Here is a 27775-nt window from a genome sequence, read left to right on the forward strand (position 1 = left end):
TATGCACTGTATATCCGCACGCAGCAGACAGCCGTTCCCTCAACTTCCCGGTTTGGAGAATGATAAATGGCGTCAAGTGTGACGTGGTCTGTCACTCCAGCCAATCACTGCCAGGTTGAGGTTAATAATAAGAGAAAGTTGATGGTGAGAAGGAGACGTCTTTTTTTATATTCCGAACCACTTTTAAAGAAAGAGGTATTTTGAACTCAAGACAACACGGTTACCGTCCGAGGTTTGCGAAACAAGAGGGAGAGTCCAACATTGGACCTGATTTCATCTGTTAAACAGGCTAGTATTTTCGTCGACTCCACAAAGAGGGGTTTGCAATCTCTCACAACCTTTTCCGAGGTTCTCTTTTCGAGGTTCCCTTGTTGGACTGGATATTATTTACATTGGGACTAGTTTTGTGAATCGGATCCGGAGAGGCTCCCTAGACACTCATTGCTCTTCACTTGAAACTTGGAACCGTGCGTCTCATAACGAAATCCGTCACGAATGTTTTGCTATCGGAACGGGTTTATTGAGGTAAGTTAGTTTACGTAGTTCTACTTTAATACACGTTTCCCCTAATGTTATGACATCACATTATCGCCCTGACATATTGAGCTCTGTTAATCACGAGAATGTTGTAAATTTGATTGGCATACTTTCTAAAAAAAACTATGCCGTGAAATTAATTTATTCTCTGTCCAGTGCACAATACTCGACAGTATGCTAAATTGCTTTAGCCTATGTTCAACATAATCTCGTTTCATTGATTTATTAGGTATTGAAAAACATTTATAAAACGGAAAACCCTTACCAGGAATCATGAAAAATGTTATGCCATATGAGAGTAAACAGTTTAATAATTAGAACCGTGTGATGAGTTGCTAACTTCTGTGCTGTTTTAAAAGCATTTTTATTATCATGAATCGCTCCGGATCAGCAAATCTTTATTTAATTGTAGCATATTAAACAAAGTAACCTAGATATTGGACGTACAACTTTGCTATGAAGTTGCAAAATATGCTGTATTTGTTTAAAAATACAATACCGTTTTATAATTTTTATACAATTTTAAATAATTTTATTAGAACAATATATCAATACTTCATACATAAAATAAACGTATATAATTTAGTTATAACGTATGGCTAGCATATAACATGAAGTGCTACTAAAGTAAATACTTTTTTTTTGTTCGTGTTTGCCATAAAGTTATACACTCACACACACATATATCCACAATGTGATGCAGTTCTTGCCATAAAGCAGTTATTGCATTTAGAGACTATTAGATTATTAGTGAAATACAATCAAGTGCTACCATGAAAGTGCACTTTTTATAGCCTAGTAAAATACAGTAATTAACTTAAAAAATAAAGTTCCCATTCAACCTCCGATGCATAAACTTTGCCCTGAATGCAGATTACTAGGCCAATAAACTCTGTCACAACTGAAACACGTCAGGTTATCGAAATAATTTAAATACCACCTTTCAGAACCTCTCATTCAACAACTAAAAATAATTAAAATCTTAAGGGCCGCAATACAATTGTCCACTTCTCCCCTCTAATCTGTGAAAGAAAGAACAAAAATAACGACGAAAAGTATTAGCTACTGACATATTCTGTCTATTATAGCTTAAATAAATAGAATAACGTGTAACTTGCTTCTGTTGGAACATGGCGTTAAACAGAAGGGCCCTTTTGCCAGTGCGGTGGTCTATGTCGCTGTGGGCAACCGCATCAAAAAAGCCCCCTCCCCCAGAACATGGTGACTGGATGTGGGTCTTGCACTGGCCATAACGATAAACTTTTCCCACATTGCCTTAATAAGAGCCAGTCTATCTCTAGTTCTCTCACTCTCTCTCACTGACGTCATTTGCATTCAGTCCTATCCCCGCCCCTTATTATTATTATTTCTCCCTGTTTAAAACTTTTAGTGAAAGGCGAGGCATGGTCTATTTTGCCCGAGGGAAATAGCGACAAGATTAGGTTCTTTTTCATGACCAAACACCGCTGACTGCTAATCCGAACTGTGCTAATTGATGGGAGGACTACAAGAGTCCATCCGTGTGAAAAATCTCGAACTAGTCACATTTTTTACGTCCTTTTACAAACGCTACCTTGTTTGACGATAGATTAAATATGTGGACACGTCTCATAAAAAGTTTTTTTTTTCTGAATATATGTAATAGCTTATAGCCTACATGTAAATGTACCTGGTTCCTGCAATGAATCATAAGCTTTTTTGTTTTGTTTTATTTTGTCAAATTACAGGTAGCACTTGTAGTTTAAAAACATGCCTAATATGTTGGGGAATCCACAGGCTAATAAAATGTCCAATTTTGGATATGACTTTTTTTGGTATGAACGCATACACTCCAAAAAGTAAAACTTTTACACTGCCGTATTTTAAGGACAGTCACATGTAAGCTTAAATGGGAGTTCCATAACACAGGTATCACACAAAACAAAATATATAGAAACGTGTTGCGTTTCGAGTTGAACTCTTTACCAACAGAGGAACTAACTTTGAAACAGGAGGGGAGGGGAGAATTATTCGAAAATATCAAACGGTGTGGCGGGGTCGCACCGCGGGACCCGAAATGACAGTGCATGACGGTCGCGCCAGCTCATTATCCGACTCCCATTCAGGCGGCCTTTCATTGCGATGCAGACTCTTTGGCAGTGTCGTTTGTTTCCTCATTGTGCTATAGTGGGGAATGCAATGGTTGTCAGAGCTTGCATTCACTTTCGCGATAGTTTATTGATGAGCTCCGACTTTTAGCACTTTTCACATGTCAAAACGAAGTCAAGTGTATGCAACCACAGCTTAATTTTATGCTCCGTGCGTCCCAACACATTTTGTCTCTCTTTAAAGCTGTCCCACCATGCTATACGTGACCCCCTCCCCTCTACATTTCTTGTATCCCAACCCGGAATCTATTCCACTCCAGTGAACGGGTGGAACACCCCAAGCTGCGAGTGGCGAGCTGAGAGTGCAGCGCATGTAACCTCGAACACAGGCGCGGAGGGGTTGCTTTGGAGTTTACCGAGGTGTGTGCTAATGTCCAAGCAATCAACAAATGTAGTTTAAGTGTCCGGCCATGGACGTAATGATATTTTCATTTCCCCCTTGGCAACCCACGACACGAAGTTTCTTTTTCTCCCGCTGAAAAACGACAACAAATCACGCTATTAATGTAAATAGTATGGGGTCTCCCAACTGATCATTGAGCGTGCGCCGTAAAGGCTGATGACATTCTCAGACACCGAGTCAACAATGACACGTGGAGAAAGTTTGCGCTCGTTTCAATGGACAAGAGTAGCGTAAATTGACACAAGAGTTAATTACAAATAGTAATAAAAATCAACAATTGAGTAGGCCTAAATGATTAAACTCGCTTGATATTTTGACATGTACTTCTAAAACAAACAAACAAACAAAAAACATGGAAGTGTATTTATAAAAAACACATTAATAGCAGTTTTTGACTTTTCCTCATGTGTCTAGTCAACTAGAATTTTATGGCTCAAACAACTGAAAAGTATTTCAGTGGAAAAGTTGTGAGAGAAGCATGATTATGATGAATAATTATGCTAAGATTAAAACTAGCTTTGTGATCGAATTACGTTTATTTAAAATGGTATTTACTTTAATAGGTGTCAGGAAACACTTAAAACACTGTTAAAAAATAAAGATCCTTTATTGTTGTTAAGCGTGAAGAAACTTGAATATTCTTGGAGACTTTCCATTCCACGAAAGCTTCTTTAGAATATTAAAATGTTCTTCGCACTGAGAATTTTTTTTTTTTTTTTTTTAATAATGGTTCAACAAATTCTTTGGGAAATCAAAAAACGTTTAATTCTGTGGCACTGTTGGAACACTTTAAAAGATTTAGTTTAATTTACTTTTTGTCAAAAAAATATTGCTATTGTACTTTTTGGCTATTTTTTCCTAAGTCAGGAATAAAAATATGAAGACAAGCATATGTTTAATAAAGAGTCGTTAGGTCAGGTTAAATACAAGGTATTATTTATTATTTAAACTCGTTTACTTTAATATGTAATTACAAAAACGTTTTAGTATCGTGAAGTTGCAATGGTAAATAGGAAAAAATGCCACGTAGACGTATAAAAAAACTATTTTTTCGTGGTACCTTTTGATACCCATCAAAGTGTCCAGTCACCCACAGTTCAATAGTTCAAATGCCCAAAGATATTCCAATGCAAAAATGGTGAGAGAATTAAATGCTTATGAGGAATGATTAAGTAGGGTTTAAAAAATAGCTTTTTGCTTGGCCCTGTTTCCCGCTCTGTCACCGGGGCAAGAGGAAGTGTTTTGCTGGGAGATGATGACAGAGGTCAGGTTCAGCTAATGGGCCACTGAAGAGGAGAGGAGGCGAGGCACAGACCAGGAACACATACATTAATACACGAGTGCTATCACCAATCAGCATAGGTGCGCGCCCTCTCTCTCTCTCTCTCTCATGCGCGCTCCCTCTCCCTCTCTTTCGCTCTCTCTCTCACTCCCACGAGCGCACATTTTTCAGTCTCGCGCAGTCTTGACATCCCATTTTATTGTCAATCTCTGTTTCCTTCGCAGGGAATTTAAATTTTCCACCCGAGATCAGTTGGAAACTATAAAAGACAAACTGTTTGAGGACGATTTTCTAGAACTCCAGAGTCTTCTCGTTATTGTAAACGAAGAACTTCAGCGAAGATACGAAGGCTGTTGGAACTATGCCTCAAAAAGGTAAGTTAAGACATTCTTCTCTTTTTAGCAACATGCACCGAGGTCTAATTGAATGCAGTGTTTGGTAAATACGGGCCAGCAAAATTAAAAAGTAGTTATTTGGAAATTATAACTATGGCGTAAAGAAACTAAAGTTATTTTGGTTTTTGAAAAATAAACTTTTAATGAAAATAACGTAGCTACTAAAATAAAACTTAAGGCTGCACAACCTCGTGGTGTCAAACGACATCATCGATTTTCTTACGGACCATCTTTGCCTTTTTATGCTTCAGCTATGTCTAGTTTTGTGCCAAGCAAAGTTCTTATTTATGACAGGGGAAAGCAAAAAGTCACAGTAGGCCAAGACCGCGATCAGTCCTGAAAATGGGAACGCAATGACCCGATGAGGTGGAGTGTCAGGTTGAATCACACCATCACATTCAGCCGGGCGCCATCACCAAATCGCACCGTGAACTTGGTGTTTTGCTTGGTGTTTCAGTCAATGGTATTCTGCCTTCTTAGTTCACGATTAACTATTTAATAACCCGAATTATGACAATTAAATTAACGAATTTGATGTCTAAAATTCAATACAACATGTTAAAGGGTTTAGTTGTGTATTTAGTTTTAAAAACAAAAACAAGTATCGATGTTGTACCTACATTTAATCTCCACAGATAGTAAGTTTATTTATAAACCTATATTAAATTAGAAAATTAATCTAAATGTATGCAATGAAATTAAAATTAAATGCATCTCATTCTCTTCAATCTGTGCTGATTTTAAACGATTGCAGTAGCCTAGACTATTTTACATCCAGCCAAATATTTAATTCTATAAATCTGTTGATATTAATCAGCATTTTAAATAAATTTTAACCTTAACTTTCAAAATTTTCACACGAATGTATAGTGCAGAACATCAAAGGCCTGAGTAGGGTTTAATTAAGAGTCTTCATGTTGCACATTAGAACGAACAAAATGCAGATTAGGCCCTGTCAATTACAGATAGCGTTATTAAAACAGGTCTAAAAAGTTAAGTGCAGGCAGACGATTTTAAACAGCTCATTTGGGTTAGAAATACTAAACGGTTTAATATTAAAACGTTAAGCAAACTATTTAATAATCATGTGTTCGCAAATGTTTTTAAAAGCTGTATTGTATAGAGAAAATTGAGACAAGTGATATATTTTATTGCAACAACTGCTAATATATCTAAAAAAATAAGAAATAGCAAAATATGTTTTTTAATGAAACACGTGCATCGCTGGCTGGCGACTGGTGTATGTATTTATTTGTTGCTGTGCACTGTAAATCGCACACAATCCATCTACTTAAATAGAAAAAGAAGAAGAAGAAATCAAAGCAGGGAGCATTTCTTCAGTGGCCTCCTTTTCGGTAAATGTATTGAATGGGTTCTTTATTGCAATTGTCTTTTACCAATTGAGCGCCCCACTGTGCTGTTGTATATTTTTTACAGCCCTTAACGACACATACCAGTAACACAATTACCTCCAGATACTTATAACAAGAAATTACTTTTCTATTTCGCGCTACGAGACAAACAAAAAGGCATTGAGGTAACGGGCACCGGGTCATAGTGAGCTGCACTGGCTGTTGCGGGTAAAGGGGGGTTATGCTGAACCGGGTGTAGGAGGAGGAGGAGAAAGAGGAGGGGGTCTCGCTCCCTTCAGCTCTTTGTATTTTCTGAGAGTTGTTGGTACGTTTAGTTGGAAGCGGTGTAGCTAGTTAGGGAGCCCGGGTTTTACTCTCTGGGTTTTGGTGTAGAGGGAGAAAGAAAGCTATTGTTAAAATTCAGCGGGGCTTTGTCGGGGACCCCTCACCCCCTCCTGGCTTTACTTTTCCAGCGCAGCCAGGCGAAGTAGACAGCGTGTGTCACCAGAACAGAGTATCTGAAGGACTGAAAAAAAAAAGAAAAAAAAAAAAGTAGGCCTTGCCCACAACATTTGAAGTTGTCTAATCGTGAAGGTTAAGAAGAACAGCTGTACATGTAAAAAAAAATTAAAAAGTATAATAATAATAATAATAATAATAATAATAACACACAATAATCATAATAATAACAACAACCATTATAGATGTATTATAATTATTATAATAATTATAATTATTCTATTTTTTATTATTGGCACTAACGAATAAACTTAAAATAACATTAAGAAACGCTGAAAAGTACAACTTTATCGAACCAAGCAATACATTTATTATCGTCCAGATTATTAGTCATAAAAAGTCTTAAAAAAGCTAATATTAGTTATAATTGTAAATAAATAATAACGTATAGCTGTACTAATAAACTGTTTTGCTTTGTCCTAGGGATATTTTAATAGAGCGAAGCAGATGACAGTCTATAAATTGTTTTAAGCGGACAGTCAACTCTGTTTCCAGGCAAGTTTTTTTAAACCCTGGACATAAGTGTATTTGTGGAGACAGTATTATTTTTATTTTTCACTTTTTGCAGCATGAATGCAAAAAAAAAAAAAACCCTGAAGCTTCAGCACACACTATTGCCCGTATTTTTTCTGCACACATTGCACTGCAATACATTTGATTGAAAAATAGTGAAACTGACCATTACTGTTGTTTCTTTATGACTAATAGAATACTATAACCGGGCCACGTGGGAGTCTGGCGTCGCGTCCATGATGCAAAACAGTAAGTGGAGTTTATTTCTTTTTTCTTAAATGCGATTTTCAATCAAGAAGGACGTGGGTGAAAAAAAGAATGAAATAGCCATCTAGCCAGAAAGGCATTTGTTTTGGTATATTGCTGAAGACGTACGTCAGGGGTGTTGGGCGTGTGCATGCTGTCAATTTTTTTTTTGCCTGTCATTCATACAGCTCCCTCAATGTAGCATAGAAAGCTAAACTCATTGCTTAATCCCAACTTTACCCATTTACAGTTTTATGGAACATCGTGGGTCATTTTTTAAATTCGTAAGGCTACATTTGAGAGAGCAAAATTACATTCCCAGTGAGAAATTAAATACAAAAAGTCTGCATAGCTACACAACCTAGTTAGAATGTCTAACCCATATGCTCTTTGCATAATTGTGTGTGCCTGTGTGTGTTAGAGAGAGAGAGAGTGTGTGTGAGAGAGGATGTTTCTGCTTGACTTGCTTTTAAATAATTGCTGAATTAATGTTAGCATCGGCGGCCAATCCACCTAGTCCATTAGCAGAGACGAAATTGACATTGCATGATTCTGATGGAACGTCTATCATGTTTATGAAACACCGCTAGAGTGAAATAATAGACTGAGCTTTGATGCAACAGTGAATGTTGTAGAGCATGAATAAATCACATGCGCTGATGTGTCTGTGTCTTTGAGATGTGTGAAGGCCAACTAGCAAAACATATACTTAGTGATTTGTGGAAAGTACTGAGTAAGTTATGATTACAATAAATGAGACATATTTTCTCTCTTAATGCTGGACAAGAGGTGTATGACATCTGTAACGAAGGTGTGTTGAATGTCATCCTCTCCTTTCTTTTGCTTTTATTGTTGTAAGTGCCAGTTATTTTCTCTGTCCTCATACTGACGACTGGTGTGGTGTTTTAGTTACTAATTTTCAAGGGGAAATATATATATATATATATATATATATATATATATATATATATATATATATATATATATATTGCAGGTGTAAATGTAAAATATTTTCATGCTAAGCATTTAAATAGGTCAGTTGAAGTAGAGCATATGAAACTTCACGAGCTATAAATAAATATGTAAAAACGCTATATACAAAATGTATAAAATCGTAATATTTTACGCGGAAAAATCTTGAGTATAATCATTGTTATTGTACGGCAATGTTTTGCGTGCATTACTAAAAAGATATCATTCGGGTTAGGCCTTTGGTTTTATTAAAAGGTCACAGGCGACAATCCAAGCTTTGTGCTAATAACTCTTGGGTGTATATAGAGTGGAGTGCCCAAATCGACACCATATGTCTTCTTATTAATTGATTAGAAACAGAGTACCGCGCGCAATGATTGCCACTGGGCGAGACCGACACCATTCTCCGTGGGGAATTATAGAACGATTAAGACTTAACCTTTCAAGCGAAAGTTTGATTTTATATCCTAATCTGCGTGTTGGGGAGCTCAAGATCAAGTCATGTGTGCATTTTAAAAGCCATACGGGATGTAATTTCAAAGTCAATAAACTTTCAATACATCTATTACTGAATAGGAAAGAGGGTGATTTCCTCTTACCTTGCATGTCAAGTGTACTAAAAATATTAATTCTGAGGTAGAAAGCATGCAATTATCTTCATTGTGCACAATAATAAAAAATTCGTGCATAATTCAGATTTTATATTTTGCTTTGCATATTTATTATGCATAAACCTACAGTACAAAACAGCATCACGCAGACTGGCTCCCAGTGCGTAAATATAGGCATTGGAGGTTTGTCACTTGGGAAAAAAAGAAATGTCACTTTTAATATATTAAGGGCAAGGCGCGCGCCCGTGAACGTGCGCGCGCGCAGCCCCTGGCTACCTTAAAATTAAGCTTCCCTTAAAGGGGAAATGAGTAGAGTCCAATTTAGTCTGAGTGATATCCAAATGCAGACAGAAAGGGTCGTTTTATCATGCTACTATTTGTCGTGACGATGCGATTTTCAAAAGCAGAGCGATGTCATAAAGTGACATGCCTGCCACAAGTGCTCCAACTGATCTTTTCAATTAGCCTTCCATGCATGATCCAGGGCGACTTCCGCCTATTTCCAGAAATTAAGCTCAAACTTGACGTGCAGCTAGCTTTATTTTAAAGACAAATGTCAGGCAGGCTCATCATATTTTCCCCCTCTTCTATATTTGGAGCTTATTTATTGCAAAGGAGCTTGTGCTCTTGGACTCAATTTAACGGGAGGCTTCGGAGAGAAGGGAGCTGAGAAGTAAAGCAAACCGGGAAGGCTGCTTATTCGTTTTGGCTTCAGGTTTGGTGTCTTTGGTCTGCTTTTTGGCAACTTTTCCACTGATATGTTAACATAAGCCAATTTGCTAAATTCTGTGCATCGGTAGATTTTTTAAAGTTATTTTACTTAAACCGTGAGGCTATGGTTTAAATCATGGCAGCGTTTAAGAAGTTTTAATGTAATGCCGCAAATAGCATTACGCCATCTGATCCGTTTAAGGCTTTGCAAAGATGCGCAAATCTCGGCTCAGTGGGTTGGAGATGTTTTGCTCCAGATCATACGAGAGCGCTGACGCTTAATCAATGTTGTGCATGTGTAATTATATTACTATTGTGTATTAGGAGATTATGATATTACGAACACATCTGGAGAACAGTCGAAAGCATATGACAGGAATAATTACCGGCTATGCTGATTTTAAAGCGATTTACTCTGCTCTTTTGCTGAATGTTGAGATTTGTTGACAATGCTCTTGTAATGCTTGACCTGAAAGCTTCTATTAAACAGCTGTGGCTTGAGTCTGTATTTTGAGTTTAGGCTGCTAAATGCTGGGCGAATTACAACATCATTCTTTTTTTTAGGTCACAGTGGAGTGAACCAGCTCGGCGGTGTGTTCGTCAACGGCAGACCGCTGCCCGACTCCACGAGACAGAAAATAGTTGAACTCGCACACAGTGGCGCACGGCCGTGTGACATATCAAGAATTCTGCAGGTGAGGAGAATATCTGTGCTCCGTTCACCCAAATCAAAACATTTGTTTTGCATTTGAGATTGTTTCATACTTACATATTTTTTCTGCAGTATAGTATTTAAAAATTGCATTAGTAATGCCAACGAGCAACGTGGAATCATTTCAAATTTCATTTTGGAATGCACAGTGGTCTTCTGGAACGGATCGATTTTTTCCCCAGTTGGCAATTTTTAAAATTTGGCGGCCAAAATGCATTTTCAAAAGTGCATAATTTCTCCTACCACTGAAGACTATTTTTTGTGTTAAAGGTATTTCTTATGTTATAGACCCATGCTGATGCAAAAGTCCAAGTGCTGGACAATGAAAACGTAAGCTTATCATTGCTTGCAGCATACACTTAACATTTCACACTAGTCTTAAATAATGTATGTGAATTGTTTCTTTTGTTTTCCATCTAGGTGTCCAACGGCTGCGTGAGTAAAATCTTGGGTAGATACTATGAAACAGGCTCCATCAGACCCAGGGCGATCGGAGGAAGTAAACCACGAGTAGCGACTCCCGAGGTGGTCGGCAAAATTGCCCAGTACAAGAGGGAGTGTCCGTCAATCTTCGCGTGGGAAATCCGAGACAGGCTGCTATCAGAGGGGGTCTGCACAAACGATAATATACCCAGTGTAAGTTCATTCAGTGAAGTTGCCATGAATTCATTAACAACATTAATGTAGAGATTGACGCTCGCATTAATGACCTTGAACGTGAACATTCTCCAACATCGGCCACTGCTGTAACCTCCTCTACGCCAGAGGACAAAGCAATGCGATGTAATGCTCTGGCATGTAGGCCTGTGCAGAAATGGGGCCAATCGTTCCAAAAGCCAAGATGCCACATCGCGGACGCGCTCTTTAATTAATGTGCCGCATCTTTGGGTTCGTCTTTCAGGTGTCATCGATAAACAGAGTACTGCGCAACCTGGCTAGCGAAAAGCAACAGATGGGCGCAGATGGCATGTATGAAAAGCTGAGGATGCTGAACGGTCAGACCGGCACGTGGGGGACCCGGCCGGGCTGGTACCCCGGAACCTCGGTGCCAGGACAGCCCAATCAAGGTATGGCTGTTTTACTTTCCATAGAGGAAAACGGTGTGAACTTGGGAATTTAATTATTGTATGGACTAATTTACTGAGAATTATTATTAGAATTTTTAAAACAATAACGATAATACAAACACTACTAAAAGGTCGTTATCATAATCATCATTATTATTATTTGTACAAAATTAAATAATCATTTCAGTTAAGTATAATATGACATACAACATTTAAAGGCTATAGTTAAATTATATGCATTTAGCAAAGGGTTTAATTTACTGAGCAAAATTAATATTAAATTACGGCTGAAATAGGCCTATTATATTGATTGAATGTTATAACAGTAAGCTAATAATATAGCCTAATGAAAGAACTTAACGCTTTAATCCGCCTTAAGCAGTTCTTAAAGAAAGCGATATCTAAATAAACAAGGAACAGCATGTGCATATACAAAATATGTTTGTCACACAGAAAAACGTGTTATGGGAACAGCTATGTCGCTATGTAATAGCTCATTAGAGAACGTTTTGTTTCCCATTAAGGCGACATAAATACGCGTTTAGTTTGAGGAGACAGCTGTGGAAATGTTCCACCGGAGACACCCTGGACATGATATGGCAACGTTTGCCAATTAGACTTGTCAGTGTTAAAGGTGCTGCTACACGACGACAGACAGACGTATAAAACGACACAAACAGAGAATTAATGTCTGAATAATATCGCCCTGTCAAATTCATGATTGAAACCACATCTTGGGTACGGCTTTTTATGCAAAAGCGTGCAGGCTTACTGACTTATATACACAAGCTATATAATAGCTTATATAAAAGGTTATAAAATATTTTATAATTGTACATGTTTGCTAAGAAAATACAGTGCAAGAAACATCTTTGATTTAGGGCATAACTTGCATGTTTTTCGTCGGCATCTGCCTTCGCACCGTCCATTTTATTTGAGAGGAATTTTAGCTTATTTACTTTAATAAACTGATTATTCTTATGTTTTAGATAAATTGGCACAATTCTTAAGCATATCCTAATTCATTATGACAAACCTGAACATGTGCGATTAAAATATAATAGGCCTGACAGCGGGTTTTATTCTGTCAACAACTATAATGCCTTTTTTAGCCGCTAAATCCATATAGGCTATAATTTCTTACATCGCTATCACGTCGAAGTCTACAGGCTGTTAGTTTGGGTGAGGATTCTGAGGCAAACAAATATGGTCGCAATCTGATGAATGTCACGCAACACTGAATAAAACAGCGGATTCATCTGGGCTGACAGGACGCTAAAAGAGACAACTCTATCGCATTCAGAGGGCTCACAGGGGCCCCTCCCTTTGCCATAGGCTCGGGGTGCTAAAGCCGTCTAAAGGATTTGGATACTTTCCCTTTTCCAAGGGTCCTCGCATGTTTTGATCAAGGCCTCCACAGCTGAAAGATGCCGCGGTTGTTTTGCTACCTTTTTGCTCGCCTTCCGCCTCACCGGTTACGACAACGCCCCAATAAGGAATGATTTTATTTCCCACCGCCTTTCTTAGAGAAAACAAATCCGAAATCTGGCGACAGTTGGTCAGGGCTTTTGAGAACAGGCCACACATTCGGATTAGCTCTTGAAAAGTGTGGATACTAAACACAAAGACCTTTTAAAACTTTCTTAGAACACAGAAACGCTGTCTTTTATGAATAAATATTTATGAGACGTAAGGGAATGCTTGTAAACTTTTAATAGCCTAATATTCCTTACAACGCTGTCACTAGATATGTTTAATTTACATTATACCAGTCAAAATATATTTAATAAATTGCACAGCATATTGTTATTGCCGGAGCAACATAAAGCCTTATATTGTCATGAGGATAATTTATTCTTATTCTAATATATCTTATATTATATGAGATGAATCATCTCAACTGATTTACCTCGAAAATATATTAGGTGAATTCTGTTTTTATATAAACAATTATTTAACCACAATGTATTTTACTTCACTGTTGGTCAAATGAAACAAATTGCATGTGTTTTCCCCTAGATAGATAGATAGATAGATAGATAGATAGATAGATAGATAGATAGATAGATAGATAGATAGATAGATAGATAGATAGATAAGATAATATTATTGATGATTGATCAACTGTAGGAACCTATGGCAATCTAGGGAGTAAAATATGCTCATTATAAATGGATAAAAGACAAGAAGTTCAACTTTAATGTCTGCATGTAATTAATTGTATACATGTGATTTTATATATGTAAATCATATTAAACACAAGTGAAATGTCTATTTAATTGTTTCAAACAGCATTTTGAACAACAAAGTCCAAACATGGATGAAACTAAAAGATAAAATCATGTAATAATGAAACAGTGAAATGTATTCTGACTAATATTTGTATTTATATATAACACAAATCATACACAATTTTAATATTTTAAATTATTACAAACTTTTTGCCTACAAATGGGTAAAACCCATTTGGTTTGATGGATTGTGGCAAAGCATAGATTTAAAATGAAAACTTAAATATTGCTTTAAGATGTCATCGAATGATTCATGTTTTTAGTAGGTGTCTTCTGTAAATTATAGTAGAAATGAAAAATAATCATTATTTTTGCTCAGAGAATAAAGTTAATTATGATGCATCATAATCTACTAAAAAATATGAAAACTGTATCATAAACTTCTCGTTTTAATATTTACTGGATTTCAGCTAAAACATGCATTCCTTGTATGGGACTTTGACATAAAACAACCTTTTAATTTAGACAACTGATAGTTTGTAAAGTTTCATTCATTCCTTAGTTGACAAGTAAACATCAACACGTTTTTGTCATTAGATTTTCCAAACACACTAATTTTTTACTGTGAAAACATATTTGCTATCACTAAACGGGTTAATTAGCCACTGGTGTCCAACAACACAGCAGGTTAAAGCTTATCGACTCACAGTTGCCACTTCTATCCCCTCTTGTCTGACAAACAAGAGCCTCTGCATTTAGACGTCTCATTCACGGTGGCCAGGCTGTTTTTCTTTCTGCGCCTATAAGAAGGTATAAATCCAACCTCGGTTGAACGGGGCTGGCCCTAGGGACAGTGATTAATGACAGTAGAGCATAAAGGTTAACACGGCGAGCTGAAAAGTCTGTTGACTGGAATCCTCGTGCTACAATGACTGCTCGAGAGAATCCTTTTGTCGCCCCATCCAATTGTGTCCTCAAAATTCAACCCACGAAAAAGTTTGCCATCCGTCCTCGCAGCGAGTATTTAAGAGTTACCCTTACTCTCGTGCATTGTGTGGCTGTGAAAGCATCCCTCTCCTATTCAAGTATTGGTGGTCACCTCAATAGCTCTGCAAACGCCCATATGGTGGCCGTAGCCTAATTGAAGAACCCCGGAATGAAAAGTTGGGGGGCGAGAGGGTGTTTGCTTTTTAAAAGGCTTTCTGGGACATTTTATCGCATTTCTGTAAAGCCCTCAAGCCTTTGTGACACAAGGAGGAAAGATCTAAGCGATTGTGTGCTAAATGTTTTCTAACAATGTTGCGGAGGGTCATACAATAGCCTGAAAATGCTGTAATAATTTTCTAAATAGTAGGATAAACTTACATGTTATGTTTAATTTGATTTTCAGATGGTTGCCAACAGTCAGACGGAGGCGGTGAGAACACTAACTCAATAAGCTCCAATGGCGAGGACTCAGATGAGACCCAAATGAGGCTTCAGCTGAAACGAAAACTGCAAAGGAATCGCACTTCATTCACACAAGAACAAATAGAAGCACTTGAAAAAGGTAAACATGGAGATTTTAGCGACTATTACAGCATCTGTTACAAACAAACAAAATGATTAGGAACAATATAATTTGTTAAAATGTGGCTTGTTTAATATAGGTCCTCAAAAGATTGATTACTATTCTTATGTTCTGTATTCCATATTTAAACTTGTATGCGTTTGCAATAAAGTGGTGATTTATGTTTAAACTTAACCAATTGTGCTTAATATAAAAGACGTTAATATACTAAACTATACTAATTAATATACTAAATGTTCATGGCATGTTTTTAAAAATATCAACAGCAAGTGTATTTAATCTACATTAATTAATTTGAATTAAAAAAACTAATCAAATGTGGACATTTAAGTGACCTGACTCTAAATAAAATCAAATATCCAACTTTTTGTGACCAATATTGTAGCATTTTCAAAATGGCTCCTATTTTTAATTGTTTCCACCAGAGTTTGAAAGAACGCACTACCCTGACGTTTTCGCACGAGAGAGACTTGCTGCAAAAATAGATTTACCAGAAGCAAGAATACAGGTGAGTGAAAACACGACAATCTACTGTACAAAAACATTATTAATGAGGAGAATCAAATAATGTTACATTCTAACATCTAATGTTACATAGTGTAGTACCATATTGTTTAATCTCCTTTATAAAATGTTCACAATTTGGCTTAGGTTTGGCCCATTTCTTGACATGAATATGGTATTTACCAAGTAATATTATTAATTGTATAAGAAAGTAAGTTGTACTTTTTTAATTAATTCCATCTTGTACTAAAGCAAAAATGACATCATATAATCCAATTTGTATTAGTGTACCATATGTCCTTGAAATAAAGTTAGAAACATCAATCAAAAATAATGTTGAGTGTACACATTGAAAAAACAGATGAGTAACAGATTCTTTAACAATACCACAAAAATCGCAAGAGTTTTCTCCAGTTTGTCACTTCTGCCTAAATGGATCTACGATTTTTTGACATCCCCTCCTACATCAGTTCCCAATTAAATGCTCTCTAGTATCTGACATGTCCCACCCCCTTTAAGACGCTATTACTATATGTGCTTGAGCTCAATCACTCTCACAGGCAGAGCTGTTATAAAAAGGGGAGGAGTTACTACATGCTCCTCCCTGTCTTCATGTTTCAGTTGAGATGACATCAAACATTGAATAAAAATTCACATTTCTAGTGCTTCATGGGAACTTTAACTAGTTAAAGCTATACTACTCTACAGGATCTGTTTTTCTATTACCTGCTCTAAAAATATATCTTAAAGGGGCTAATAATTTTGACCTTAAAATGGTTTTTAAAAATTAAAAACTGCTTTTATTCTAGCCAAAATAAAACAAATAAGACTTTCTCCAGAAGAAAAAATATTATCAATCATACTGTGAAAATTTCCTTGCTCTGTTAAACATAATTTGGGAAATATTAAAAAAAGGAAAAAAAATGGGGGGCTACTAATTCCGACTTCAACTGTACATCAGTTTCCCATCAAATCCTCTGATCAACCAAATGCTTTCTATTATCTGACATGTCCCACCTCTTCAAGACGCTATATGTGCTTGAGCTCAATCGCTCTCACAGGCAGAGCTGTAATTAAAAGGGGAGGAGTTACTATATGCTCCTCCCTGTCTTCATGTTTCAGTTGAGATGACATCAAACATCGAATAAAAATGTACATTTCATAGTGCTTGATGGGACCTTTAACTAGTTAAAGCTATACTACTCTACAGGATCTGTTTTTCTATTACCTGCTCTATATTTAACCAATGATAACCAACTAAATAAAAATATGTTCTGTTGAAGTCAGAATTGTTATGCCCCTGTTTATTTTCTCCCCAATTTCTGTTTAACGGAGTGAAGATTTTTTTTCAATACATTTCTAAACATAATAGTTTTAATAACTCATTTCATTTATCTTTGCCATGATGACAGTAAATAATATTTGACTAGATATTTTTCAGGACAATTCTATACAGCTTAAAGTGACATTTAAAGGTTTAACTAGGTTAATTAAGTTAACTTGGCAGGTTGGGGTAATTAGGCAAGTTATTGTATAACGGTGGTTTGTTCTGTAGACTATCAGGAAAAAAATATATATCTTAAAGGGGCTAATAATTTTGACCTTAAAATAGCATGAAAAAAATAAAAACTGCTTTTATTCTAGCTGAAATAAAACAAATAAGACTTTCTCCAGAAGAAAAAATATTATCAGACATACTGTGAAAATTTCCTTGCTCTGTTAAACATCATTTGGGAAATATTTAAAAAAGAAATAAATTCAAAGGGGGGCTAATAATTCTGATTTCAACTGTACATTAAAATGGTTTAAAGAATATTTATTTAATTTAGTTCATATTTCATAATATGAATATGTTATATTTCATGTTTCTGTAACACATTTATACATTTGAGAAGTTAAATTACATAATAAAAGCATTTGAAATTGAAAATAATGAAATAGGAAAGTGCCATATTTTCAGTAAGATTCTAGTAAAATAAAAATAAGCCTATAAGTCTAAACTTTTCTACATTTTAGTATTTGTTTTTTCTTATTTTAAAATGTTATTTCATCTTTCATGAATCTATATTTTTGTATAAAATATGTTGAGAGGTGCTCTTATTCTGCATAATATGGAAATTGTAATTTATTACAAATTAGAAAATTAAATCTGTAGTAAAATTTGACAAAGTATATGTATATTAAATTGATTTACACCAACTAAACAAAAATATGTGCATCCAGGTCTGGTTCTCAAACAGAAGAGCGAAATGGAGGAGGGAGGAAAAGTTAAGAAATCAAAGAAGACAAGCCAGTAATTCCTCAAGTCACATACCCATCAGCAGCAGCTTCAGCACGAGCGTCTATCAACCAATCCCTCAGCCCACAACGCCAGGTAAATGCTTGAAAATGATCCATAAGCAAACATTATTTAATTAAGTGCAAATTTGTGTTGACTGGGACATTTTTTCCCAGTCATCTCAATGGCAAAAGTGTCCCAATTTACTCGAATGCACCCCACTACTGTTAATAAGCAAGAAACTAAGTGTGCATTTTTATCTTTTAAACAGTATCTTTCACGTCAGGCTCCATGTTGGGAAGATCAGACACAGCTCTTACGAACACATACAGCGCCCTGCCACCAATGCCAAGCTTCACCATGGCCAACAACCTTCCTATGCAAGTATGTCCAGTTTGAGAGGATTAGTAATTTGATATTGCTGAGCGCTGTAAGGTCTTACGCAAGCACCGCGTACAGACAGGACTGGAAGGCTGTTTATGCGAGACGTGAGTGTTGTTGACAGGTTTGCCCTTCTTACCCTCTTCACAGCCCAGCCAGACCTCATCCTACTCCTGCATGTTGCCCACTAGTCCTTCAGTGAACGGGCGGAGCTATGACACGTACACACCCCCGCACATGCAGGCGCATATGAACAGCCAATCAATGGCCACCTCGGGCACAACCTCAACAGGTAAGAGTTTTTAAAATAAAATAAAATAAAATAAAATAAAATAAAATAAAATAAAATAAAATAAAATAAAATAAAATAAAATAAAATAAAATAAAATAAAATAAAATAAATAAAATAAATAAAAAATAAAATAAAATAAAATAAAATAAAATAAAATAAAATAAAATAAAACAAAATAATTTTCTGAATATTTAACTTTTCTTTTAAAATAAATTAATAATAAATTTACAAAATAATAATTGAATAATTAGTTTTTTTGATGGTCGTGTACCATCAAGAAAAATGCTTATTTTACAGAACATATTCTGTATTTACTTTTATTCAATTTTGATATAAAAAATCCTAAATTATTTATACATTTTCTTTAACAATTACATAATATGACAATCTTAATTACTAAACCACGCATATGTCTACTTCTTTTTAAAAAGTTAAATATTAAAGTGTTTTAAAAATATTCAAATTTGATCCTATTTAATAATTTAATGTTTCTCTAACACATTTATAACATTTTTTGAGAAATCTAATTACATAAAAAGATAAGCTTCAAAACATTTGAATTTGAAAATGATGAACTAGAAAAGTGGCATATTTTCAGTAACATTTTTAGTAAAATGGTCTATAAGTCTTTTCTCTTTATTTATTTATTTTTTGTTTTTTTAAAACGTTATTTCATATTTTATGATGCAGATTTTTTGGTAAAATACTTTGAGAGTTGATCTTATGCTGCATAATATGGAAATCCTTAGTAATTACAAATTTGAAAATGAAATCTGTAGTAATTGTCAAAGTTCTTTGCTTTTTAAATTTGTTTTGATAAGATTATTATTAGTTTAACTTTACATTCATGCTATTTATACTATTATTTTTGAGAGTTGCTGTTATAGCATGAAAACATATGGATAAATAATAATTTGTGAAGCTTAAACCTTTTTGCACTTTTTAAAATATTGATTGTTTTGTAAAAAAAAGAAGAAAATAAATAAAGAAAATCTGAATGTAATGAAGGCTTTTACAATAAATGAATGAATAAATAAATAAATATTTGTAAAAGCCTTCATTACATTCAGATTTAAAAATAAATAAATAAACTAAACAAATAAATATATGTAAAACGTCTTTATTACATTTAGATTTTTTAATAAATAAATAAATAAATACATATTTGTAAAAGCCTTCGTTACACTTAGCTTTTTAAATAAATAAATAAATAATTAAACTAAATAAATAAATGAATATTTGTAAAATCCTTCATTATATTTAGATAAATAAATAAATAAATAAATAAATAATTGGAAAATCCTTCATTATATTTAGATAAATAATTAAATAAATAAATAAATATTTGGAAAATCCTTCATTATATTTAGATAAATAAATAAATAAATAAATAAATAAATAAATAAATAAATAAATAAATAAATATTTGTAAAATCCTTCATTACATTTAGATTTAAAAATAAATAATCTAAACAAATAAATATATGTAAAACGTCTTTATTACATTTTGATTTTTTAATAAATAAATAAATACATATTTGTAAAAGCCTTCGTTACACTTAGCTTTTTAAATAAATAAATAAATAAATAATTAAACCAAATAGATAAATATTTGTAAAATCCTTCATTATATTTAGATAAATAAATAAATAAATAAATAAATAAATAAATATTTGTAAAAGCCTTCATTACATTTAGATAAAAAAAAAAAAAAAACGTTTACTATGTAATGTATGTATGACTGTATGTGTTAATCAACACGATATGAGGAGTCTAAATATTTCTACAATCTTTCTTCATGCCACAGGTCTAATCTCACCTGGAGTGTCTGTACCAGTTCAAGTGCCAGGCAGTGAACCAGACATGTCCCAATACTGGCCCAGACTACAGTGAGAATACGACGCGCAAGAACAAAAAAAGAAAAAGAAACCAGAGGAGAGGAAAAAAAAATGAGAGAAGCTCCTTCACCTCCTGACGTCTCTCAGCTACAAGACAGGGCTGTTCAGCAGTATTTCACCACAGAAGGAAAGGAGGAGACTCTAAAGGACCTCTTTTTTTGTACTGGGATAGTGCCACTTCTCTATCATTCTTTGGACACAAAGACTTGAAGAATAAAAGAGAATAGACTTCTGTAAAGTGCCCGGTATTATATCGTAAAAATGGAGAAGAAAAAAAAATCTGTTTTTCAGTTTCCAACCCAAGTCATTTTGATGTATTTGTACATGTAATGGCCAATTGTATGTTATGACAAAAAAAAATGGAAAAAAAAAATTTTTTTTTTTTTGAACAACCGTGGATGGACTGTCAGTTGGTCATATTGATGACTCATCCTGCACTGCAAAGATTTTCATCCAATCAGACACTCTCTAGAATGAGAATGTCCCGGCCACTGAAAACACCTGCAGCTGACTATCAAATAGCTAAAAACATTCGGCTTTTATAAGACCAAACTAAAAGAACAAAAGAAACAACATTGTAATTTGGTCTTGCATCATTTAACGGAGGAACATTTGTGCAGCTTTTACTCAGCATTCTTTTCTCATCTGAAGCTGATATTAAGAACTTCTGCCCATTTCTGTTTCAAACGTGGACCTGTAGTAACAAAACGATCTCTGTAATCTTTCCGAGATGAACACAGCAACAGAGTTTCAGAGGAAGCCAGTCCAGAATTTGCTTTTTTTTTTTTCAAAGCTTGCAGGTGACGGTGAGCTGTTTTTGTTGCTGAACCAGAGGAGGAAAATGTTTGGTAGCTTAAAAACGGTAGATTGTGTCTTCGATATAATTCAGTTTTGTTTATGTCAAAATGTAAGTATTTGTCTTCCCTAGAAGTCTCGCAGAACAATTTCTATAATAAAATTAATTCCATTTTATAATTCTCTGAATGTTCAATGCAGGCACGCTTTTCACAGAAGGACGCTTTTTAAATGTTATTAATAATGATGTACAGAGCTCAGCATAATTGAGTACACCACATTTGGAAAATGAATAGATTTTCCATTTCTCAGTGAATATATAGGCAATGTATTTTGGTGTATTTAAACAAAACAGATATATTTAATAAAATAATATTTTAGTCACCAAACATATTTAGAAATTGAAAGATAGTACAATTAAATTCAAGCAACATATTACAAAAAAAAAATACAAACTACAAAATTTCAACTATAATTTTCAATGCTTTTGCTTCTCTTGATTTTAGCTCTTTTCTAAATTAGTATTTAATATTTTTCTATAACATAAATTTGGGTGTACTAGTTTTTGGACATTATCGTAAGTTATTTTGTTAGATAAGCTCCAGATTTGGCTTCAGTACTGACTAATCTAATCTATATGCACAAATATGATATTGTATAGCTTCCTATTAAAAATATGAATTTAAAAGATTTGTGAGGGGTGTACTTATATATGCTGAACACTGAAAATGAGGGGGAAATGAACAACCAACTAAAAATCAAATTTAAAAAAATATTTCAATGTAGTTATTGTTGTAAATTATTATTTATTATAGTTGCAAGTTACATAATATGATGGCTGAATTCCAACAGTTTCTCTAATGCTACAGGTTTATCCAACAATAAATCGCTCATTTATTTTTACCCAATTTTATCAATTAATTTAGTTTAAAGCAGGTCACTCAAATAGAAAAAATAAAACAATAATTCCAGGGTAAATACAGCAATCAGAGAGTGAAATTCAGTAACTATCAAGACCTATTTTAAGACTCCATACATGTTAAGACCTTATCGCCACTTTAGCTTTCATCCGGTAACATTGGTGACGTTTTAAAGTACAGTATATTTACTAAATACAAATTGTAAGACACTAATCCTAAACTAAAACATTATTCATATACTGAATAAAAATGCTAATTGGCATCTATAGAACTGCAGGTTTTTTTCAATACCTTAAACAAAACAGCAGCCCAATATTCAGATAAAATGCAGGCAAACTTTAGCATACAGCTATACATTGTAGAATAAAAACTGATACAAAATTGAATACATCGTAAAAAAAAAGCATTTAAGACTTTTTAATACTTTTTAGGGGCCTTAAATTTCTCAAAATTGATTTATCAACTTTAAATACTTTTAAGACCCCTTTTAATATATATATATTTTTGGTTTTATTTCAATTTTAATTTTATACCAGTTATTAATGTCAACTTCTGATGTATCGTTATGTGCTTGAGTGAAATGTTTGATTGCACACACATGTGAAAGCTACATAGACGGAACAATATTAAATCCTCACATTTACATAGCGCTTTTCTGGACACTCAAAGCACTTTACACACTGGGTGGAAACCAGTGGTGTAAAGTAACAAATTACAAATACTCAAACTACTGTAATTGACTTTTTTTTTTTTAGAAATTGTAATTTACTAAGTAATTTTAAAAATGTGTACTTTTACTTTACCTTGAGTACATTTTTAGTGCAGTATCGCTACTTTTACTCCACTATTTTCCTTCAACCTGCAATCACTACTTTATTTTTTCTTGTCTACGGGGATTAGAAAAATCAGTCCTGTGATTCCGGTCCACTGAAATCACACATACTGTAGAAGGTAAATCGCATCATTATGAACTACAGTACCTCAAAACATGGGCAATTTATAATTTCAGTAAACTGTTTAGAAGCATTAAAAGTGTCCAAGAAGATGTCCAAAATCTTTACACTCATTGACCCAGAAACTGTTTAGATGCATGTTACTGATGAAAAGATGACGGATGTTTACTGTATGATAAATGAAATGGCCTTAAACAACCAGCAAGCACAAGACGTCAACAGGACATCAGATTGATGTTGTACCCCAATGTCGTCGAGACGTTGCATTGCGTTGGAGATGAAAATTGGGTTGACGTCAGAACTCAAAGTCAGGCCGACATCAGTGTTCAATGGCCAACCTAAAATCAACCAAATATCAACGTCTAATGATGTTGCAGCTTGACGTTGTGTGGACGTTGCCACTATGATGTCTATCAGACGTTAAACTTTAGTTGCCATACCTGATGAATAAATGTCAGTATTTGACTTCAATTTGACGTTGGTTTAAGATGTTGGCTTGACGTGGGATTTTGGTTTCAAACACAACCTAATATCAACCTAATATCAACTAAATATCAACGTCAATGTCCAAATATCAACGTCCAAAATATCAACGTCCAATAATGACGTCGTTATTGGACATCAAATTAATGTTGTCCTTAGACTCTGGCTAGAGATTGAATTTTAGTTACCTAACGTCACAACTTAAATCAAACCTAATATCAATGTCTTATGACGTTCTGTGCCTGCTGGGCAGTAATTAAATGCACTACAGAATGTTACGTTTACGCACATCCACAAATGACATGTAAATGCATCAGCTTTTTACAGCGTAATACTCACTACTCACTACTCTTGAGTACTTATAAAAGGGCCACTTTTTACTCATACCTAGAGTAATATTCACAACAGACACTTTTACTCTACTTGCACTACATTTTTAGGCACGTATAATGGTACTTTTACTTAAGTATGATTTTTCAGTACTCTTTCCACCACTGGTGGAAACTCCTTCCCCAAACAATCCAAAACATTTCAGCATTTTTTCTGAGGTCCAATGTAAACCTTTTAAATATGAAGCATAATAGTAATGATAATAATCCAACTGAACTATATATACACAAACATACAGTTGCAAACAGAGTTCTTAGCCCCCTTTGAATTTTGTTTTCTTTTTTAAATCTTTCCCAAGTGAAGTTTCATAAACTAATTTCGAGAGGAGCACGTGATATGATTGAGCACGTCTGGCCACTCATCTGTAATCAATCCTAGTTTACTATAAATGGATCATTTTCTCCCTACTGTTTCTATCTTCGTTTGGAAGAATCCCCCCTTCCACCCCATCTCCTCCTTTTCCTCCCTTTTCTAAAGGGGGAGCTCTCGAGACCTACCTGATCTCGGATCTCCTGATATGCTTATCGACCGGGCGGGAGCCCTGGGCTCAAATATCTCCGAGCTCAGGGTTCTCTCCTGGGACAGCATGCCAAACCTGCTTTATACGCCAAGCATATCTAAGTGGGAACTCTTGAAATGATGTTTAACAGAGCAAGGAAATTTTCACAGTATGTCCGATAATATTTTTTCTTCTGGAGAAAGTCTTATTTGTTTTATTTTGGCTGAAAAAAAAAATAAGTTTTTAATTTTTTAAAAACCATTTTAAGGTCAAAAATCATTAGCCCATTTTGAGCTATCTTTTTTCCCCCGATTGTTCTACAGTACTATAACTTGCCTAATTAACCTATCCTGCCTAGTTAACCTAAATAACCTAGTTGAGCCTTTAAATGTCACTTTAAGCTGTATAGAAGTGTCTTGAAAAATATCTAGTAAAATATTATTTACTGTCATCATGGCAAAGATAAAATAAATCAGTTATTAGAAATGAGTTATTAAAACTATTATGTTTAGAAATGAATTGAAAAAATCTCTCCGTTAAACATAAATTGGGGAAAAAAATAAACAGGGGGCTAATAATTCACAGGGTTTAATAAGTCTGATTGCGACTGTACATTCATATATAGAAAATAAACAAGGTGTGACATTCGATAAAGAAATGTGACATTCAAAATAATAACTACATGAAAACAGCAAAGTATCTAACAAAAATAAACTCCTGTAATTGTTTACTTTAAAGAAAAGCATAAAAACAACAGATTTAATCTTACCAGTATGTGTAAGGAATGATTGCAGGGTAAACTCTGTTATTTTGCCCCCTCGGGAGACCCAGCAGGGAGGGAAATATAGAGATGAATCCTTACAGCAGAAAACGGTCAGGTACGAGCGACTAAGATTGGCCTGTTCGTCACGTACAGAAAATACAACGAAAATTAGAAACAGCAAAAACAACACATGAAAAGATTAAATGATACAGTATTCTGGAAAATGTATATAATTTGCATTCGACTGCCCTTTATAATATAAATTAATGGCAATGACAATCATCAAAGTTTTCTTGTATGGGTGTAATTAGTAAGATTTAAACTTTGTGTTGATGACGAAGGCAGCAAAAAGAAATGGAGAGCTAAACTTCAGGTTGTTGTTTTAAAAATGACTCATATTTATGAATTGACTTTGCTGAACATAAAATGCATGATTAAATTGAACTGTAAATAATTCAGCAGTCTGATATAAAATCAATATGGTATAGGATATAAGCAGGCAGTCAATTAACCCAATGAATAATTAATAGAATGGACACTGCAGATAATATATATGTTGTAGAGCTGTTGTAAAATTCAGATTTATCAAATACAATCCAGTAGATTTGACAAGCAGATTTGACAGTTATAGCAGTATGTATACCAGGATGATATAAAAACATGTTATCGTTTAAATTAATAAGAACAGACAGACAGAAAGATGGAGATGGCATGATGGCATGGAGACTGATAGTCAACAAATGTTATCATGAATGATGAACTGACTCAATGAATAAACAAACAATGGGTAGATTGAAAGAGATTTCAAATCAAAAGATAGGTATAGAGATAGACAGACAGAACAAATTCATGAACAGAAAAAAACAAACAATCAAATTAATGAACATATGAATGAACGGAAGGGAACAATGGAAGATCTGATGAATGAATGAATGAATGATTTTTATCTTGAATGACAAAACTTACTAAATGACTAACATACAACCAACAGGTAGATAGATAGGCAAGATAACAAATAGTATTATGAATGATGAAATAAATAGATTAAATGAACAAACAAATGAACAGATGAAGAAACAAAATTAATAGACAGACAGACAGACAGACAGACAGACAGACAGACAGACAGACAGACAGACAGACAGACAGACAGACAGACAGACAGACAGACAGACAGACAGACAGACAGACAGAATCATGAAGGATCTAACAAACAAGTGAACAAATGATGGATGGATGGATAAATATGTTATTTCAATTAAAGACATTATGAAGTTGAGTAAGGTATACAGCCAGAGACAGATACTGTAAAACCCAATGGTCAGCTTTATCAAATGAAATGAGTGTAGTTAACTCAAAATTGACTGAAGGTTAATTCTACTCATTTGAAAAGAGTTTTGAACTCTTGAACTGTTGAAGGTAATGAGTTAATTAAATCCCTCATTACTTCAGCTTAAACGGAGTAAGTTCACAAAACTCATATAGATTAGTTTTTTTTACTCAAATGATTTGTTGCAATCAGTTTCGTCAAACGGTTTGAGTTGCCATAACTTATTGGGTTTTACAGTACTCAGTTGGTTTGAGTTCTCTTCATTTATCGGGTTTTACTGTGCTCAAATTGCTTCGTTTACTCAATTGGAGTAAGTTCTCAGTACTCATTAGGATTAGTTTTTGAACTTAAATGATTTTTTGCAATCGGTTACCTCAAATGATTTGAGTTACCTTTACTTTTTGGGTTTTACAGTGTAGCTAGAACAAATGTTATTAAGAGTGATGGAATGAATGAATGAATAATTGAGCCAACAAATGTATGAATGAATAAATGAACGAATGAGCAAACAAATAACTGTACAACCAAAAGAAAAAACCACAGAACAACATAATGAACAATTAAATACTGAATACAAGTGATAGACAGACAGACAGACAGACAGACAGACAGACAGACAAACAGACAGACAGACAGACAGACAGACAGACAGACAGACAGACAGACAGACAGACAGACAGACGAATGATCAAATGAATGAATGAAGAATGGACAAACAAAAATACAACTAAATGACATAGAGATATACTGAACAATATCAAAAACAATCAAATAAATGAGTGTAAATGTAAGTGTAAATCGAATAAATAAACATGTCAATGAATGAACAAACGAATGAACAACTAAATGTGTGAATGATTTAACAAATGTACAAAGAAATAAGTGAATACACAAACAAACAAACGTGAATAAATGAACAAATAAACAAACAACGAACAAACAAGCATGTAAATGAACGAATGTTCAACCAAAATACAATGAGACAGAAAAATATAATGAACAATCGAATCCATAAGTGTGT

General features: G+C 34.3%; 1 protein-coding gene across 1 annotated transcript; it reads left to right on the top strand.

The window, feature by feature from the left end:
* Nucleotides 1-248: 248 nt before the first annotated feature.
* pax6a (paired box 6a) lies at nucleotides 249-21556 on the top strand. The gene is made up of 13 exons (XM_056451785.1): nucleotides 249-525; nucleotides 4594-4743; nucleotides 7344-7397; nucleotides 10253-10383; nucleotides 10689-10730; nucleotides 10821-11036; nucleotides 11302-11467; nucleotides 15089-15247; nucleotides 15694-15776; nucleotides 17996-18146; nucleotides 18322-18434; nucleotides 18582-18723; nucleotides 20531-21556. Exons 2-13 carry the CDS (start codon nucleotides 4731-4733, stop codon nucleotides 20614-20616), a joined length of 1356 nt encoding a protein of 451 aa, XP_056307760.1. The 5' UTR covers nucleotides 249-525; nucleotides 4594-4730; the 3' UTR covers nucleotides 20617-21556.
* Nucleotides 21557-27775: the final 6219 nt, after the last annotated feature.

This window comes from Danio aesculapii, chromosome 25, assembly GCF_903798145.1.
Source record: "Danio aesculapii chromosome 25, fDanAes4.1, whole genome shotgun sequence".
Lineage (NCBI taxonomy): Eukaryota > Metazoa > Chordata > Actinopteri > Cypriniformes > Danionidae > Danio > Danio aesculapii.